The sequence below is a fragment of the Oncorhynchus mykiss genome, chromosome 21, assembly GCF_013265735.2.
Source record: "Oncorhynchus mykiss isolate Arlee chromosome 21, USDA_OmykA_1.1, whole genome shotgun sequence".
Taxonomy (NCBI): Eukaryota; Metazoa; Chordata; class Actinopteri; order Salmoniformes; family Salmonidae; genus Oncorhynchus; species Oncorhynchus mykiss.
This window is the reverse complement of record NC_048585.1, coordinates 1534091-1552709: the sequence shown is the minus strand read 5'-3', so window position 1 is coordinate 1552709 and position 18619 is coordinate 1534091. Positions and strand designations below refer to the sequence as shown.

General features: G+C 44.8%; 1 protein-coding gene across 4 annotated transcripts in view; it reads right to left on the bottom strand.

Moving 5' to 3' along the window:
* Window positions 1–18619, bottom strand: part of LOC110517600 (rab-3A-interacting protein-like) — an 82721-nt gene that overhangs the window by 47373 nt on the left and 16729 nt on the right. For all 4 annotated transcript variants that reach the window (XM_036956577.1, XM_036956576.1, XM_036956578.1 and 1 more), the window contains exons 2-4: window positions 8342–8441; window positions 7013–7291; window positions 5327–5519 (exon numbers count right to left, since the gene is read on the bottom strand). In XM_036956577.1, coding sequence (XP_036812472.1) covers window positions 5327–5519; window positions 7013–7260 — 441 coding nt within the window. In that variant the 5' untranslated portion in view covers window positions 7261–7291; window positions 8342–8441. The remainder of the gene's footprint in view (window positions 1–5326; window positions 5520–7012; window positions 7292–8341; window positions 8442–18619) is intronic.

Genomic DNA, 18619 nt, shown 5'->3' with positions numbered 1-18619 from the left:
TTCTAGACCATGGTAAACAACAGGACAGACACTAGTGGTAAACAACAGGACAGACACTAGTGGTAAACAACAGGACAGACACTAGTGGTAAACAACAGGACAGACACTAGTGGTATTCAATGGCTCAGATTAGTAGTGGGAGCTGGCTTACAGCGTGCACACACACACACACACACACATGCCCGGACAGGGTTCCCTCGCGCTCATCGAACACAAGGTCATCGCCATGCCGACAGAGGCAGAAGGGTGAGAGTAGTGATCAACGCAGGAAGTGGAGGGAGAATGGGCAGGGAACGGCAGGAAAGGGGGAAGAAGGTTGGGGTGGGATGAGATGGAAGGAGAGGAAGAAAGGTAAGGGGCTGACCCTGCTGGTTCTGGAGCGGACAACTTGTCTGAGCTGCGTAGACTGTCTGGGGGAATCAGTGATTTACCTGTCTGTCTGTGATCGGCTGGTCACCTGTTAAGGCTGTACAGACCCACAGCCTTAAACTGATGTCAGCTGCAGTCAGTCCTGGTGCAGCGAGGAGCAGCCAGAATGGGTAATACAGGGAGGAAGACACACAGCTTTCTCTGAGGGGAAATGGCAGAGGGATCGTCAAGAATTGTGATTCCAAATCCATGAGGGGTCACCATAAGGTCAGCAGTGGTCAATAAGAACACCTGAGAATGGCTGATTGGTTCAATCTAACCTCCCCCGGGCCACCCTGCTAGTAGCATGACCCTGCACCTCATTGAAGTGGTCTGATTTGGTGCATCTGTGATAGTGAATGAGGTCCAGTCTAATGGCTGTAGTTATAATCCAGGACTTCCCTGATGCTAATGGAACTGAAGGAGCCTCCAGGGGATACTGGGGTTTCCTCTAGTACAGTAGCTAGCTGGTGATTCAGCACCACCTTCTAGTACAGTAGCTAGCTGGTGATTCAGCACCACCTTCTAGTACAGTAGCTAGCTGGTGATTCAGCACCACCTTCTAGTACAGTAGCTAGCTGGTGATTCAGCACCACCTTCTAGTACAGTAGCTAGCTGGTGATTCAGCACCACCTTCTAGTACAGTAGCTAGCTGGTGATTCAGCACCACCTTCTAGTACAGTAGCTAGCTGGTGATTCAGCACCACCTTCTAGTACAGTAGCTAGCTGGTGATTCAGCACCACCTTCTAGTACAGTAGCTAGCTGGTGATTCAGTACCACCTTCTAGGACAGTAGCTAGCTGGTGATTCAGCACCACCTTCTAGTACAGTAGCTAGCTGGTGGTTCAGCACCACCTTCTAGTACAGTAGCTAGCTGGTGATTCAGCACCACCTTCTAGTACAGTAGCTAGCTGGTGATTCAGCACCACCTTCTAGTACAGTAGCTAGCTGGTGATTCAGTACCACCTTCTAGTACAGTAGCTAGCTGGTGATTCAGCACCACCTAGTACAGTAGCTAGCTGGTGATTCAGCACCACCTTCTAGTACAGTAGCTAGCTGGTGATTCAGCACCACCTTCTAGTACAGTAGCTAGCTGGTGATTCAGTACCACCTTCTAGTACAGTAGCTAGCTGGTGATTCAGCACCACCTTCTAGTACAGTAGCTAGCTGGTGATTCAGCACCACCTTCTAGTACAGTAGCTAGCTGGTGATTCAGTACCACCTTCTAGTACAGTAGCTAGCTGGTGATTCAGTACCACCTTCTAGTACAGTAGCTAGCTGGTGATTCAGCACCACCTTCTAGTACAGTAGCTAGCTGGTGATTCAGCACCACCTTCTAGTACAGTAGCTAGCTGGTGATTCAGTACCACCTTCTAGGACAGTAGCTAGCTGGTGATTCAGCACCACCTTCTAGTACAGTAGCTAGCTGGTGATTCAGCATCACCTTCTAGTACAGTAGCTAGCTGGTGATTCAGCACCACCTTCTAGTACAGTAGCTAGCTGGTGATTCAGCACCACCTTCTAGTACAGTAGCTAGCTGGTGATTCAGCACCACCTTCTAGTACAGTAGCTAGCTGGTGATTCAGTACCACAAGTCTCTCTCTCAAACCCCTCTCTCTTTCACTCATGATTTTCTGTCTTTCGTTCTCTCGCTCTCCTTCCGTCTTACAATCTTTCTTTCTCTCTCCCCATCTCTCTCCCACATCCCTGCTCTGAGCAGCAGGACTGAGAAAGACAGAATGTGGGTGCAACTGGCAGCTGCGTCTCTCTCACACCATTTCATTCCAGAGATCTCTAAATCAGGTAGTGAGATGACACCTTGACTCTGTCTGGCACACCAGTGCAGTTAGAATGTTCAGAAGAAACAGAGGTAAAAACAACAACAACGTTTGAAGCAATAATTGACACGTGAACAAACTCCTGTTTGTGGTTCTAATATGCTGCTCTGATAGAGGCTGAATGAAGAAGCTGAATGAAGAGGCAGAATGAAGAGGCAGAATGAAGAGGCTGAATGAAGAGGCAGAATAGGAAGATGGCGCCTATTGAGATGGCAGCGTCGCTTCCAGTCCTAATTTTTTCTAAAGTATTATTTCTTACATTGTTAGCCCAGAAAACCTTAAGTGTTATTACATACAGTCGGGAACAGCTATTGAATATCAGAGAGACGTCAACTTGCCAGCACAACCAGGAATACGACTTTGCCAAAGCGGATCCTTTGTCTGCACCTCCCAGGGCATTTGAACTGATTCCAGAGGCCGATCCAAAACAACGCCGTCGGAGGAGAGGGTGTCGGAGCGATCTTCTAGTGAGGCTTCGGATGCGCACACACCACCCAACGCTTCCGAGTACATTACTCGTTAACTAGGGACCAGACATTAGCAAAGTAGATGAAATCAGGGCAAGAGATACTTTCCAAAGAGATATCTGGGATTGTAACATGCTCTGTTTGTTCCTGTTCCCAAGAAAACTAAGGTAACTGAGCTACCTCCGTCATCATGAAGTGCTTTGAGAGACTAATCAAGGATCATATTACCTCCACCCCACCTGATACCCTAGACCCACCACAATTTGCTTACCGCCCCAAAAGGTCCACAGACGATGCAATCGCCATCTGGATAAGAGGAATACCTATGTAAGAATGCTGTTCATTGACTACAGCTCAGCATTCAACAGCATAGTACCCTCCAAACTCATCATAAACTTGATACCCTGGGTCTCGAACCCGATCTGTGCAACTGGGTCCTGGACTTCCTGACGGGCTGCACCCGGGTGGTGATGGTAGGAAACAACATCTCCACTCCACCGATGCTCAACACTGGAGCTCCACAAGGGTGCGTTCTCAGCCCTCTCCTGTACGTTCTGTTCACCCATGACTGCGTGGACAACACTACAGTGGTAGGCTTGATTACCAACAACGACGAGACAGCCTACAGTGTGTGGTGTGGTGTCAGGAAAATAACCTCTCACTCAATATATTAACATCCTGTTCCTTTACTAGATTGTGTGTATTAGGTTTTGTTGTGGAATAGTTAGATATGACCTGTTAGATACTGCTGCACTGTCAGATCTAGAAGCATAAACATGTAGCTACACCTACAATAACATCTGCTAACCATGTGTATGTGACCAATAACATCTGCTAACCATGTGTATGTGACCAATAACATCTGCTAACCAGGTGTATGTGACCAATAACATCTGCTAACCATGTGTATGTGACCAATAACATCTGCTAACCATGTGTATGTGACCAATAACATCTGCTAACCATGTGTATGTGACCAATAACATCTGCTAACCATGTGACCAATAACATCTGCTAACCATGTGTATGTGACCAATAACATCTGCTAACCATGTGTATGTGACCAATAACATCTGCTAACCATGTGTATGTGACCAATAACATCTGCTAACCAGGTGTATGTGACCAATAACATCTGCTAACCAGGTGTATGTGACCAATAACATCTGCTAACCATGTGTATGTGACCAATAACATCTGCTAACCATGTGTATGTGACCAATAACATCTGCTAACCAGGTGTATGTGACCAATAACATCTGCTAACCAGGTGTATGTGACCAATAACATCTGCTAACCAGGTGTATGTGACAATAACATCTGCTAACCATGTGCATGTGACCAATAACATCTGCTAACCATGTGTATGTGACCAATAACATCTGCTAACCATGTGTATGTGACCAATAACATCTGCTAACCAGGTGTATGTGACCAATAACATCTGCTAACCATGTGTATGTGACAATAACATCTGCTAACCATGTGTATGTGACAATAACATCTGCTAACCAGGTGTATGTGACCAATAACATCTGCTAACCATGTGTATGTGACCAATAACATCTGCTAACCATGTGTATGTGACCAATAACATCTGCTAACCAGGTGTATGTGACCAATAACATCTGCTAACCATGTGCATGTGACCAATAACATCTGCTAACCATGTGTATGTGACCAATAACATCTGCTAACCATGTGTATGTGACCAATAACATCTGCTAACCAGGTGTATGTGACCAATAACATCTGCTAACCATGTGTATGTGACCAATAACATCTGCTAACCATGTGCATGTGACCAATAACATCTGCTAACCATGTGCATGTGACCAATAACATCTGCTAACCATGTGTATGTGACCAATAACATCTGCTAACCATGTGTATGTGACCAATAACATCTGCTAACCAGGTGTATGTGACCAATAACATCTGCTAACCAGGTGTATGTGACCAATAACATCTGCTAACCATGTGTATGTGACCAATAACATCTGCTAACCAGGTGTATGTGACCAATAACATCTGCTAACCAGGTGTATGTGACCAATAACATCTGCTAACCATGTGTATGTGACCAATAACATTTGATTTGAACGAAGAGGCTGAAAGAAGAGGCTGATCATAACATGGTAAAATGGACTGAACAAAGCACTGTTCCTGTAGAATCCCTGGTCGACCAATCACCTTGCCTGCTCAGGCCCAACCCCTTCCGTTCCAACACGCCCATTCAAACTCTGGTTACGAGGCAGTGATAGTTCTCACTCATCAGAGTTGGCTGGAGAAAGCAGCATTCAGGAGCGCCGGGTTAAAAATAAACATTGGCAAGAGGCTTGTGGGGTCATTTCAGAGAACACAGGAGAACACAGGAGGACACAGGAGGACACAGGAGGACACAGGAGGACACAGGAGAACACAGGAGGAGATAACATGTTGGTCCCCTGCCGTTGATTTCAACATGGCTGCTTTGATGAGGAGGAGAATCACACATTCCTTCTGCATGGATTTCACTCTTATCAACTGATGTGAGACCATTCAACTAGTAGAGACACACAACCAGAGGGAACATACACATGACATGGGCACAGTGTGTGTGTGGTCTCTTACCCTCTGTGCCTTGGCTAGCTCCTCCTTCAGTCTCTCATTGGCTTTCTCTCTGATCTCCATGACTGAGGGGCTGCGGAGGCGGGACAGGCTGTCATTGGTCAGACTCAGAGACTCCTCCCCTTCCTCTCCAGACAGGAACACCCCTTCTGCTGACTCCGCCTCTGACCGGACGGGGGGTTCCAACCCCGGAACGCTGCAAGGAATCATGGGTACACTAATGTAAGCGTATAGGATGGTTGGCTGATTACTACAGGGATCAATCAGTCATCACTGATCAGCACTATTGACTGTATGATTAGTGGTGATAATGATCCAGCTATCATTACCTGGTTGGACATTAAGCCTAGTAAGCATGTTTTAATGTATGAATTAGCATCCCAGTGGGCTAGTCATCAATAGTACGTTTTAAGTGTCAATGAACACTGCTTAGTGGAACCCTTGACTTGTATTGAATACATTGCCTGGTTAATACCGACTGCACTGCGTAAAGAGATCCTAGCAGAAATCATGGCATCATTTAAAACAGTTTCACCTGCTAGGATTTGTGTTCCATCTTCAAGATTTCTCTCTAGTATCTCCTTACATTGTGGTCGTCATGGGCCAGGTAATATATCTCTTTACATTGTGGTCGTCATGGGCCAGGTAATATATCGATTTACGTTGTGGTTGTCATGGGCCAGGTAATATATCTCTTTACATTGTGGTCGTCATGGGCCAGGTAGTATATCTATTTACGTTGTGGTTGTCATGGGCCAGGTAATATATCTCTTTACATTGTGGTCGTCATGGGCCAGGTAATATATCGATTTACGTTGTGGTTGTCATGGGCCAGGTAATATATCTCTTTACATTGTGGTCGTCATGGGCTAGGTAATATATCTCTTTACATTGTGGTCGTCATGGGCCAGGTAACATCTCTTTACATTGTGGTCGTCATGGGCCAGGTAATATATCTCTTTACATTGTGGTTGTCATGGGCCAGGAAACATATCTCTTTACATTGTGGTTGTCATGGGCCAGGTAATATATCTCTTTACATTGTGGTTGTCATGGGCCAGGTAATATATCTCTTTACATTGTGGTTGTCATGGGCCAGGTAACATCTCTTTACATTGTGGTCGTCATGGGCCAGGTAATATATCTCTTTACATTGTGGTCGTCATGGGCCAGGTAACATCTCTTTACATTGTGGTCGTCATGGGCCAGGTAATATATCTCTTTACATTGTGGTCGTCATGGGCCAGGAAACATATCTCTTTACATTGTGGTCGTCATGGGCCAGGTAATATATCTCTTTACATTGTGGTCGTCATGGGCCAGGTAATATATCTCTTTACATTGTGGTCGTCATGGGCCAGGTAATATATCTCCTTACATTGTGGTCGTCATGGGCCAGGTAATATATCTCTTTACATTGTGGTCGTCATGGGCCAGGTAATATATCTCTTTACATTGTGGTTGTCATGGGCCAGCTAACATCTCTTTACATTGTGGTCGTCATGGGCCAGGTAATATATCTCCTTACATTGTGGTCGTCATGGGCCAGGTAATATATCTCTTTACATTGTGGTCGTCATGGGCCAGGTAATATATCTCTTTACATTGTGGTCGTCATGGGCCAGGTAACATATCTCTTTACATTGTGGTTGTCATGGGCCAGGTACTTTAAGTCTGTTTCTTCCTGACCTTCCATTGTGTGGTTCTGTGCTGCCCAGTAGCCTAGGGGCAGAGTAGATGGGCTGGGTGGGCAGCTGGTCGGCTCGCAGGGCGTTGGGGGGGCAGGGGCTGGAGCTGAGGGAGGGTGTACGGTACAGGGCGCTGGAAGGGGCGCTGTGACATTGGGGTCTGGTGTCCGAGGTCAATCCGTGGAGGTCAGGGGTGGTGGGTGACGCCAAGTTGACCTCATGGAAGCCTTCGAGGGGTTCGCTGGCCATAGCCCTGCAGCTTCAGTCATCATACACCTCCCTGAGGAGAGGAGAGAGGGGAGAGGGGAGAGAGGGGAGAGAGGGGAGAGGAGAGAGGAGAGGGAGAGGGGAGAGAGGGGGGAGAGAGGAGAGAGGGGAGAGGTGAGAGGGGGGAGAGGAGAGGGAGGAGAGGAGAGGGAGAGGGGAGAGAGGGGGGAGAGAGGGGAGAGGAGAGGGGAGAGGGGAGAGGGGAGGGGAGAGGGGAGAGGGGGGAGAGAGGGGGGAGAGAGGGGGGAGAGAGGGGGGAGAGGGGAGAGGAGAGGGGAGAGGAGAGAGGGGAGAGAGAGGGGAGAGAGAGGGGAGAGAGAGGGGAGAGAGAGGGGAGAGAGAGGGGAGAGAGAGGGGAGAGAAGAGAGAGGGGATAGGGGAGAAAATAACACGATTAAAACGAAAGTCAAAATAATGACTGTTTGGGGTCAAATAGAGACATCCATTCTAGACTACATTCACACAGATCTAATTCTGCTATTTCAAGCAGACTACCCACAGCAGCAACAGTATCAGTGTGTGATCCAGGTGTGGACTATGGAGTAGCTGATTAAACACCGTCTCCCTCTTCAGCCCCAGCAGAGAGAGCAGACCGCCAGGCCACTGCTCCAGTCAGTGAGGACTGAGAGGAAACGGGTCATTCAGGGGAATGTTCCAGACAGGAACAGGCCAGTCTCTCTGAGAGGAAATAGGTCATTCAGGGGAATGTTCCAGACAGGAACAGGCCAGTCTCTCTGAGAGGATATAGGTAATTCAGGGGAATGTTCCAGACAGGAACAGGCCAGTCTCTCTGAGAGGATATAGGTAATTTGGGGGAATGTTACAGACAGTAACAGGCCAGTCTCTTTGGGGGGAAATAGGTCATTCAGGGGAATGGTTACAGACAGTAACAGGCCAGTCTCTTTGGGGGGAAATGTAATGTGTACCTGTGAAGTTAGTGTTGAAATTCACACTGAAGGTTTAGCTAGCCTGCACAACTAGAAACTGGTTCCACCAAAACTGTTTCATTCCAGAAGCTGTTTCATTCATTCAGCTGAATTGAAACCAACAGGTATGAACCTACCATTATGATGAATGTGTGTGTATTTAAAAGCTGATGATGTGATTGTGTGTGTAGTGGGTCTCCTCTTCAGTCAGGACAGACCTCCAACACTGACTTACTGCTGCAAGAGAAGACAGGAAGAGATGAGAGTTACTGTTGGGGAAACAGCTTGTTGGGGGAACAGCTTGTTGGGGGAACAGCTTGTTGGGGGAACAGCTTGTTGGGGGAACAGCTTGTTGGGGGAACAGCTTGTTGGGGGAACATGTTGGGGGAACAGCTTGGGGGGAACATGTTGGGGGAACATGTTGGGGGAACAGCTTGGGGGAACGTCTTGGGGGAACGTCTTGGGGGAACGTCTTGGGGGAACGTCTTGGGGGAACGTGTTGGGGGAACAGCTTGGGGGAACAGCTTGGGGGAACGTGTTGGGGGAACAGCTTGGGGGAACGTGTTGGGGGAACGTGTTGGGGGAACATGTTGGGGGAACAGCTTGGGGGAACAGCTTGGGGGAACAGCTTGGGGGAACAGCTTGGGGGAACATGTTGGGGGAACAGCTTGGGGGAACATGTTGGGGGAACATGTTGGGGGAACAGCTTGGGGGAACGTGTTGTTGGAGGAGCAGCTTGGGGGAACGTCTTGGGGGAACGTCTTGGGGGAACGTCTTGGGGGAACGTCTTGGGGGAACGTCTTGGGGGAACGTCTTGGGGGAACGTCTTGGGGGAACGTCTTGGGGGAACGTCTTGGGGGAACGTCTTGGGGGAACGTCTTGGGGGAACGTCTTGGGGGAACGTCTTGGGGGAACGTCTTGGGGGAACGTGTTGGGGGAACGTGTTGGGGGAACGTGTTGGGGGAACGTGTTGGGGGAACAGCTTGGAGGAACAGCTTGGGGGAACGTGTTGGGGGAACGTGTTGGGGGAACAGCTTGTGGGAACAGCTTGGGGGAACATGTTGGGGGAACGTGTTGGGGGAACAGCTTGTGGGAACATGTTGTTGGAGGAGCAGCTTGGGGGAACATGTTGCCAGGGTTAGTTAGGTGTAACCCTTTACACTCGTACCCATAGACAGGTTTAAAATGACAGTAATTAGCACTTAAATTGTAAAACACCACCTGTTCAGTAACATGCTATATACACATGACGTCAGACCTCTGGCTTTTGACTGGCGTTCTGAACTAGAGCACCGCACGCCACAACAAGTTTTTACAGATGATTTGCTGTCCGAACGAGGGAAATGCTGTAAATGAAGTATTTTGAAAGATGAGCCGTTGAGGATTATAATTAATTCCTCTTTGATGTCACACAACCATTACAAGCATTACAAATGTCTACGGCGATACAGATATGACTTATTATCGATATCTACATGGCGTATTGATGTGAATCACACTGCTGCTCTCTCATTTAGCTATTTGTGCTTTACAGATTATGGTTGTTTTGTGTACAGCTGTTCACAAATCTAAATGTGAACCCAAAAATATTTTAACCCAATAATAGTTGAATTCAAGTAGTTTAAGCTGCCTGTCAATCACTGTTTTGGAAACCAGTGGACAGCCAGTGAAAAACGTGCTCTGGCAACAGCTGTATAGTGAGGATCCCAGCCTATAGAATAACAGCTGTATAGTGAGGATCCCAGCCTATAGAATAACAGCTGTATAGTGAGGATCCCAGCCTATAGAATAACAGCTGTATAGTGAGGATCCCAGCCTATAGAATAACAGCTGTATAGTGAGGATCCCAGCCTATAGAATAACAGCTGTATAGTGAGGATCCCAGCCTATAGAATAACAGCTGTATAGTGTGGATCCCAGCCTATAGAATAACAGCTGTATAGTGAGGATCCCAGCCTATAGAATAACAGCTGTATAGTGAGGATCCCAGCCTATAGAATAACAGCTGTATAGTGAGGATCCCAGCCTATAGAATAACAGCTGTATAGTGAGGATCCCAGCCTATAGAATAACAGCTGTATAGTGAGGATCCCAGCCTATAGAATAACAGCTGCATAGTGAGGATCCCAGCCTATAGAATAACAGCTGCATAGTGAGGATCCCAGCCTATAGAATAACAGCTGTATAGTGAGGATCCCAGCCTATAGAATAACAGCTGTATAGTGAGGATCCCAGCCTATAGAATAACAGCTGCATAGTGAGGATCCCAGCCTATAGAATAACAGCTGTATAGTGAGGATCCCAGCCTATAGAATAACAGCTGCATAGTGAGGATCCCAGCCTATAGAATAACAGCTGTATAGTGAGGATCCCAGCCTATAGAATAACAGCTGTATAGTGAGGATCCCAGCCTATAGAATAACAGCTGTATAGTGAGGATCCCAGCCTATAGAATAACAGCTGTATAGTGAGGATCCCAGCCTATAGAATAACAGCTGTATAGTGAGGATCCCAGCCTATGGAATAACAGCTGTATAGTGAGGATCCCAGCCTATAGAATAACAGCTGTATAGTGTGGATCCCAGCCTATAGAATAACAGCTGTATAGTGTGGATCCCAGCCAATAGAATAACAGCTGTATAGTGTGGATCACAGCCTATAGAATAACAGCTGTATAGTGAGGATCCCAGCCTATAGAATAACAGCTGTATAGTGAGGATCCCAGCCTATAGAATAACAGCTGTATAGTGAGGATCCCAGCCTATAGAATAACAGCTGTATAGTGTGGATCCCAGCCTATAGAATAACAGCTGTATAGTGAGGATCCCAGCCTATAGAATAACAGCTGTATAGTGAGGATCCCAGCCTATAGAATAACAGCTGTATAGTGTGGATCCCAGCCTATAGAATAACAGCTGTATAGTGAGGATCCCAGCCTATAGAATAACAGCTGCATAGTGAGGATCCCAGCCTATAGAATAACAGCTGCATAGTGAGGATCCCAGCCTATAGAATAACAGCTGCATAGTGAGGATCCCAGCCTATAGAATAACAGCTGTATAGTGAGGATCCCAGCCTATAGAATAACAGCTGCATAGTGAGGATCCCAGCCTATAGAATAACAGCTGTATAGTGTGGATCCCAGCCTATAGAATAACAGCTGTATAGTGTGGATCCCAGCCTATAGAATAACAGCTGTATAGTGAGGATCCCAGCCTATGGAATAACAGCTGTATAGTGAGGATCCCAGCCTATGGAATAACAGCTGTATAGTGTGGATCCCAGCCTATAGAATAACAGCTGTATAGTGAGGATCCCAGCCTATAGAATAACAGCTGTATAGTGAGGATCCCAGCCTATAGAATAACAGCTGTATAGTGAGGATCCCAGCCTATAGAATAACAGCTGTATAGTGAGGATCCCAGCCTATGGAATAACAGCTGTATAGTGAGGATCCCAGCCTATAGAATAACAGCTGTATAGTGAGGATCCCAGCCTATAGAATAACAGCTGTATAGTGAGGATCCCAGCCTATGGAATAACAGCTGTATAGTGAGGATCCCAGCCTATGGAATAACAGCTGTATAGTGTGGATCCCAGCCTATAGAATAACAGCTGTATAGTGAGGATCCCAGCCTATAGAATAACAGCTGTATAGTGAGGATCCCAGCCTATAGAATAACAGCTGTATAGTGAGGATCCCAGCCTATAGAATAACAGCTGTATAGTGAGGATCCCAGCCTATAGAATAACAGCTGTATAGTGTGGATCCTAAACAGTCGGTGAAATAGAGGTGAGTGAGATCCTCCCTTCTGAACTCCACTGTGGCATTGTGCCCCACACGGTCAGAAACCAGCTTCATAGGTCAAACTGGGGCTTAATAGGTCAAATCTAATTTGTACTGACGAACACATGTCCATGGGACTAACAGACACACCATCAAACACTGACCACTTCAGACTTCACAGCTGCATAATATCAAGATATCACCGTGTCGCCAATAACAAAACGCAGCATGCGCCATTCATTTTCCACGTGTAAATAGCACTTTTCAGTAGTGCTGAAAGCACCCTGTTCCATGAGAGCAGTGTCTATTTTTAAACTGGAAATAATGACCCAAATCAGTCATCCATGACAACAGAATCATAAACAGAGTAGGCTAGTTAGTTTGTGAGAACACACACCACACACACACCTCACACACACCTAACACACACCTAACACACGCATCTCAAACTCCACTGGCCAAACACACGACAGACACACCCATGCTAACATTCCAAAGGTTAAGCTAACTCTGTTAAGAGGTGTTGTTACAACCAGGCCAGTCCACTGAAGGGTGGATATAAAATAAATCTATTGGCTTTAAAGACGGGAGAGCCCGGTAATGGGAGCAGCTCATAGGCTGCATCACCTGTCACCCAGTGAACATGGTGCTGTAAACAGAGGAGAGTAACGACCACTCTGAGACGAGCTACTGTAGTGTTTGTGTGTGTCTCTCTCTTTGTCTGTGTGTTTCTAAGAAGGTGTGTTGTGTTGTGTTCTCAACAGGGTTTACAGATACAACAGGACAAGAATAGCAGCATTCAGACAGTAGGCAGGCAACTCATCAACTATTAGTCCCATCTACAGAGAGGGGTTCAACTAGATCACAGTCCTGTCTACAGAGAGGGATTCAACTAGATCACAGTCCCATCTACAGAGAGGGGTTCAACTAGATCACAGTCCTGTTTCACAGAGAGGGGTTCAACTAGATCACAGTCCCATCTACAGAGAGGGGTTCAACTAGATCACAGTCCTGTTTCACAGAGAGGGGTTCAACTAGATCACAGTCCTGTTTCACAGAGAGGGGTTCAACTAGATCACAGTCCTGTTTCACAGAGAGGGGTTCAACTAGATCACAGTCCTGTTTCACAGAGAGGGGTTCAACTAGATCACAGTCCTGTTTCACAGAGAGGGGTTCAACTAGATCACAGTCCCATCTACAGAGAGGGGTTCAACTAGATCACAGTCCTGTTTCACAGAGAGGGGTTCAACTAGATCACAGTCCTGTTTCACAGAGAGGGGTTCAACTAGATCACAGTCCTGTTTCACAGAGAGGGGTTCAACTAGATCACAGTCCTGTCTACAGAGAGGGGTTCAACTAGATTACAGTCCTGTCTACAGAGAGGGGTTCAACTAGATCACAGTCCTGTCTATATGTATAGTGTACACACACAGAGAGACACACACACAAAGGTGAGAGGTATGCGGTACACCAGGTGTACGGTGTGCGGTACACCAGGTGTACAGTATGCGGTACACCAGGTGTACAGTATGCGGTACACCAGGTGTACAGTATACGGTACACCAGGTGTACAGTATACGGTACACCAGGTGTACAGTATGCGGTACACCAGGTGTACAGTATACGGTACACCAGGTGTATAGTATACGGTACACCAGGTGTATAGTATACGGTACACCAGGTGTATAGTATACGGTACACCAGGTGTATAGTATACGGTACACCAGGTGAATAGTATACGGTACACCAGGTGTATAGTATACGGTACACCAGGTGTATAGTATGTGGTACACCAGGTGTATAGTATATACACCAGGTGTATAGTATATACACCAGGTGTATAGTATACGGTACACCAGGTGTATAGTATGCGGTACACCAGGTGTATAGTATGCGGTACACCAGGTGTATAGTATGCGGTACACCAGGTGTATAGTATGTGGTACACCAGGTGTATAGTATGTGGTACACCAGGTGTATAGTATGTGGTACACCAGGTGTATAGTATATGGTACACCAGGTGTATAGTATATGGTACACCAGGTGTATAGTATATGGTACACCAGGTGTATAGTATGTGGTACACCAGGTGTATAGTATATGGTACACCAGGTGTATAGTATGTGGTACACCAGGTGTATAGTATGTGGTACACCAGGTGTATAGTATATGGTACACCAGGTGTATAGTATATGGTACACCAGGTGTATAGTATGTGGTACACCAGGTGTATAGTATGTGGTACACCAGGTGTATAGTATGTGGTACACCAGGTGTATAGTATGTGGTACACCAGGTGTATAGTATGTGGTATACCAGGTGTATGCTACATCTGTGGCCAATGAAGAAACAGAACACATGGTTCCCTGAATGAAAACAAGATGACAACCAGCCCAGTTACTACCTACCATCATCACATGAACCAGAGTTAACTACTGTATTATAACCAGCCCAGTTACTACCTACAATCATCACATCAACATGAACCAGTGTTAACTACTGTATTATAACCAGCCCAGTTACTACCTACAATCATCACATCAACCAGTGTTAACTACTGTATTATAACCAGCCCAGTTACTACCTACAATCACCACATCAACATGAACCAGTGTTAACTACTGTATTATAACCAGCCCAGTTACTACCTACCATCATCATGAACCAGTGTTAACTACTGTATTATAACCAGCCCAGTTACTACCTACCATCATCACATCAACATGAACCAGTGTTAACTACTGTATTATAACCAGCCCAGTTACAACCTACCATCATCACATCAACATGAACCAGTGTTAACTACTGTATTATAACCAGCCCAGTTACTACCATCACCACATCAACATGAACCAGAGTTAACTACTGTATTATAACCAGCCCAGTTACTACCTACCATCATCACATCAACATGAACCAGAGTTAACTACTGTATTATAACCAGCCCAGTTACAACCTACCATCATCACATCAACATGAACCAGTGTTAACTACTGTATTATAACCAGCCCAGTTACTACCATCATCACATCAACATGAACCAGTGTTAACTACTGTATTATAACCAGCCCAGTTACAACCTACCATCATCACATCAACATGAACCAGTGTTAACTACTGTATTATAACCAGCCCAGTTACTATCATCACCACATCAACATGAACCAGAGTTAACTACTGTATTATAACCAGCCCAGTTACTACCTACCATCATCACATCAACATGAACCAGAGTTAACTACTGTATTATAACCAGCCCAGTTACTACAATCACATCAACATGAACCAGAGTTAACTACTGTATTATAACCAGCCCAGTTACTACCTACCATCATCACATCAACATGAACCAGTGTTAACTACTGTATTATAACCAGCCCAGTTACTACAATCACATCAACATGAACCAGTGTTAACTACTGTATTATAACCAGCCCAGTTACTACCATCACCACATCAACATGAACCAGTGTTAACTACTGTATTATAACCAGCCCAGTTACTACCTACCATCATCACATCAACATGAACCAGAATTAACTACTGTATTATAACCAGCCCAGTTACTACCATCACCACATCAACATGAACCAGTGTTAACTACTGTATTATAACCAGCCCAGTTACTACAATCACATCAACATGAACCAGAGTTAACTACTGTATTATAACCAGCCCCAGTTACTACCTACCATCATCACATCAACCAGTGTTAACTACTGTATTATAAACAGCCCAGTTACTACCATCACATCAACATGAACCAGAGTTAACTACTGTATTATAACCAGCCCAGTTACTACCATCATCACATCAACCAGTGTTAACTACTGTATTATAACCAGCCCAGTTACTACCATCATCACATGAACCAGTGTTAACTACTGTATTATAACCAGCCCAGTTACTACCTACCATCACCACATCAACATGAACCAGTGTTAACTACTGTATTATAACCAGCCCAGTTACTACCTACCATCATCACATCAACATGAACCAGAGTTAACTACTGTATTATAACCAGCCCAGTTACTACCTACCATCATCATGAACCAGTGTTAACTACTGTATTATAACCAGCCCAGTTACTACCATCATCACATCAACATGAACCAGAGTTAACTACTGTATTATAACCAGCCCAGTTACTACCTACCATCATCATGAACCAGTGTTAACTACTGTATTATAACCAGCCCAGTTACTACCTACCATCATCACATCAACATGAACCAGAGTTAACTACTGTATTATAACCAGCCCAGTTACTACAATCACATCAACATGAACCAGAGTTAACTACTGTATTATAACCAGCCCAGTTACTACAATCACATCAACATGAACCAGAGTTAACTACTGTATTATAACCAGCCCAGTTACTACCTACCATCATCACATCAACATGAACCAGTGTTAACTACTGTATTATAACCAGCCCAGTTACTACCATCACATCAACATGAACCAGTGTTAACTACTGTATTATAACCAGCCCAGTTACTACCTACCATCATCACATCAACATGAACCAGAGTTAACTACTGTATTATAACCAGCCCAGTTACTACCTACCATCATCACATCAACATGAACCAGAGTTAACTACTGTATTATAACCAGCCCAGTTACTACAATCACATCAACATGAACCAGAGTTAACTACTGTATTATAACCAGCCCAGTTACTACCATCATCACATCAACATGAACCAGAGTTAACTACTGTATTATAACCAGCCCAGTTACTACCTACCATCATCATGAACCAGTGTTAACTACTGTATTATAACCAGCCCAGTTACTACCTACCATCATCACATCAACATGAACCAGAGTTAACTACTGTATTATAACCAGCCCAGTTACTACAATCACATCAACATGAACCAGAGTTAACTACTGTATTATAACCAGCCCAGTTACTACCTACCATCATCACATCAACATGAACCAGAGTTAACTACTGTATTATAACCAGCCCAGTTACTACAATCACATCAACATGAACCAGAGTTAACTACTGTATTATAACCAGCCCAGTTACTACAATCACATCAACATGAACCAGAGTTAACTACTGTATTATAACCAGCCCAGTTACTACCTACCATCATCACATCAACATGAACCAGTGTTAACTACTGTATTATAACCAGCCCAGTTACTACCATCATCACATCAACATGAACCAGAGTTAACTACTGTATTATAACCAGCCCAGTTACTACCATCATCACATCAACATGAACCAGTGTTAACTACTGTATTATAACCAGCCCAGTTACAACCTACCATCATCACATCAACATGAACCAGTGTTAACTACTGTATTATAACCAGCCCAGTTACTATCATCACCACATCAACATGAACCAGAGTTAACTACTGTATTATAACCAGCCCAGTTACTACCTACCATCATCACATCAACATGAACCAGAGTTAACTACTGTATTATAACCAGCCCAGTTACTACAATCACATCAACATGAACCAGAGTTAACTACTGTATTATAACCAGCCCAGTTACTACCTACCATCATCACATCAACATGAACCAGTGTTAACTACTGTATTATAACCAGCCCAGTTACTACAATCACATCAACATGAACCAGTGTTAACTACTGTATTATAACCAGCCCAGTTACTACCATCACCACATCAACATGAACCAGTGTTAACTACTGTATTATAACCAGCCCAGTTACTACCTACCATCATCACATCAACATGAACCAGAATTAACTACTGTATTATAACCAGCCCAGTTACTACCATCACCACATCAACATGAACCAGTGTTAACTACTGTATTATAACCAGCCCAGTTACTACAATCACATCAACATGAACCAGAGTTAACTACTGTATTATAACCAGCCCCAGTTACTACCTACCATCATCACATCAACCAGTGTTAACTACTGTATTATAAACAGCCCAGTTACTACCATCACATCAACATGAACCAGAGTTAACTACTGTATTATAACCAGCCCAGTTACTACCATCATCACATCAACCAGTGTTAACTACTGTATTATAACCAGCCCAGTTACTACCATCATCACATGAACCAGTGTTAACTACTGTATTATAACCAGCCCAGTTACTACCTACCATCACCACATCAACATGAACCAGTGTTAACTACTGTATTATAACCAGCCCAGTTACTACCTACCATCATCACATCAACATGAACCAGAGTTAACTACTGTATTATAACCAGCCCAGTTACTACCTACCATCATCATGAACCAGTGTTAACTACTGTATTATAACCAGCCCAGTTACTACCATCATCACATCAACATGAACCAGAGTTAACTACTGTATTATAACCAGCCCAGTTACTACCTACCATCATCATGAACCAGTGTTAACTACTGTATTATAACCAGCCCAGTTACTACCTACCATCATCACATCAACATGAACCAGAGTTAACTACTGTATTATAACCAGCCCAGTTACTACAATCACATCAACATGAACCAGAGTTAACTACTGTATTATAACCAGCCCAGTTACTACCTACCATCATCACATCAACATGAACCAGTGTTAACTACTGTATTATAACCAGCCCAGTTACTACCATCATCACATCAACATG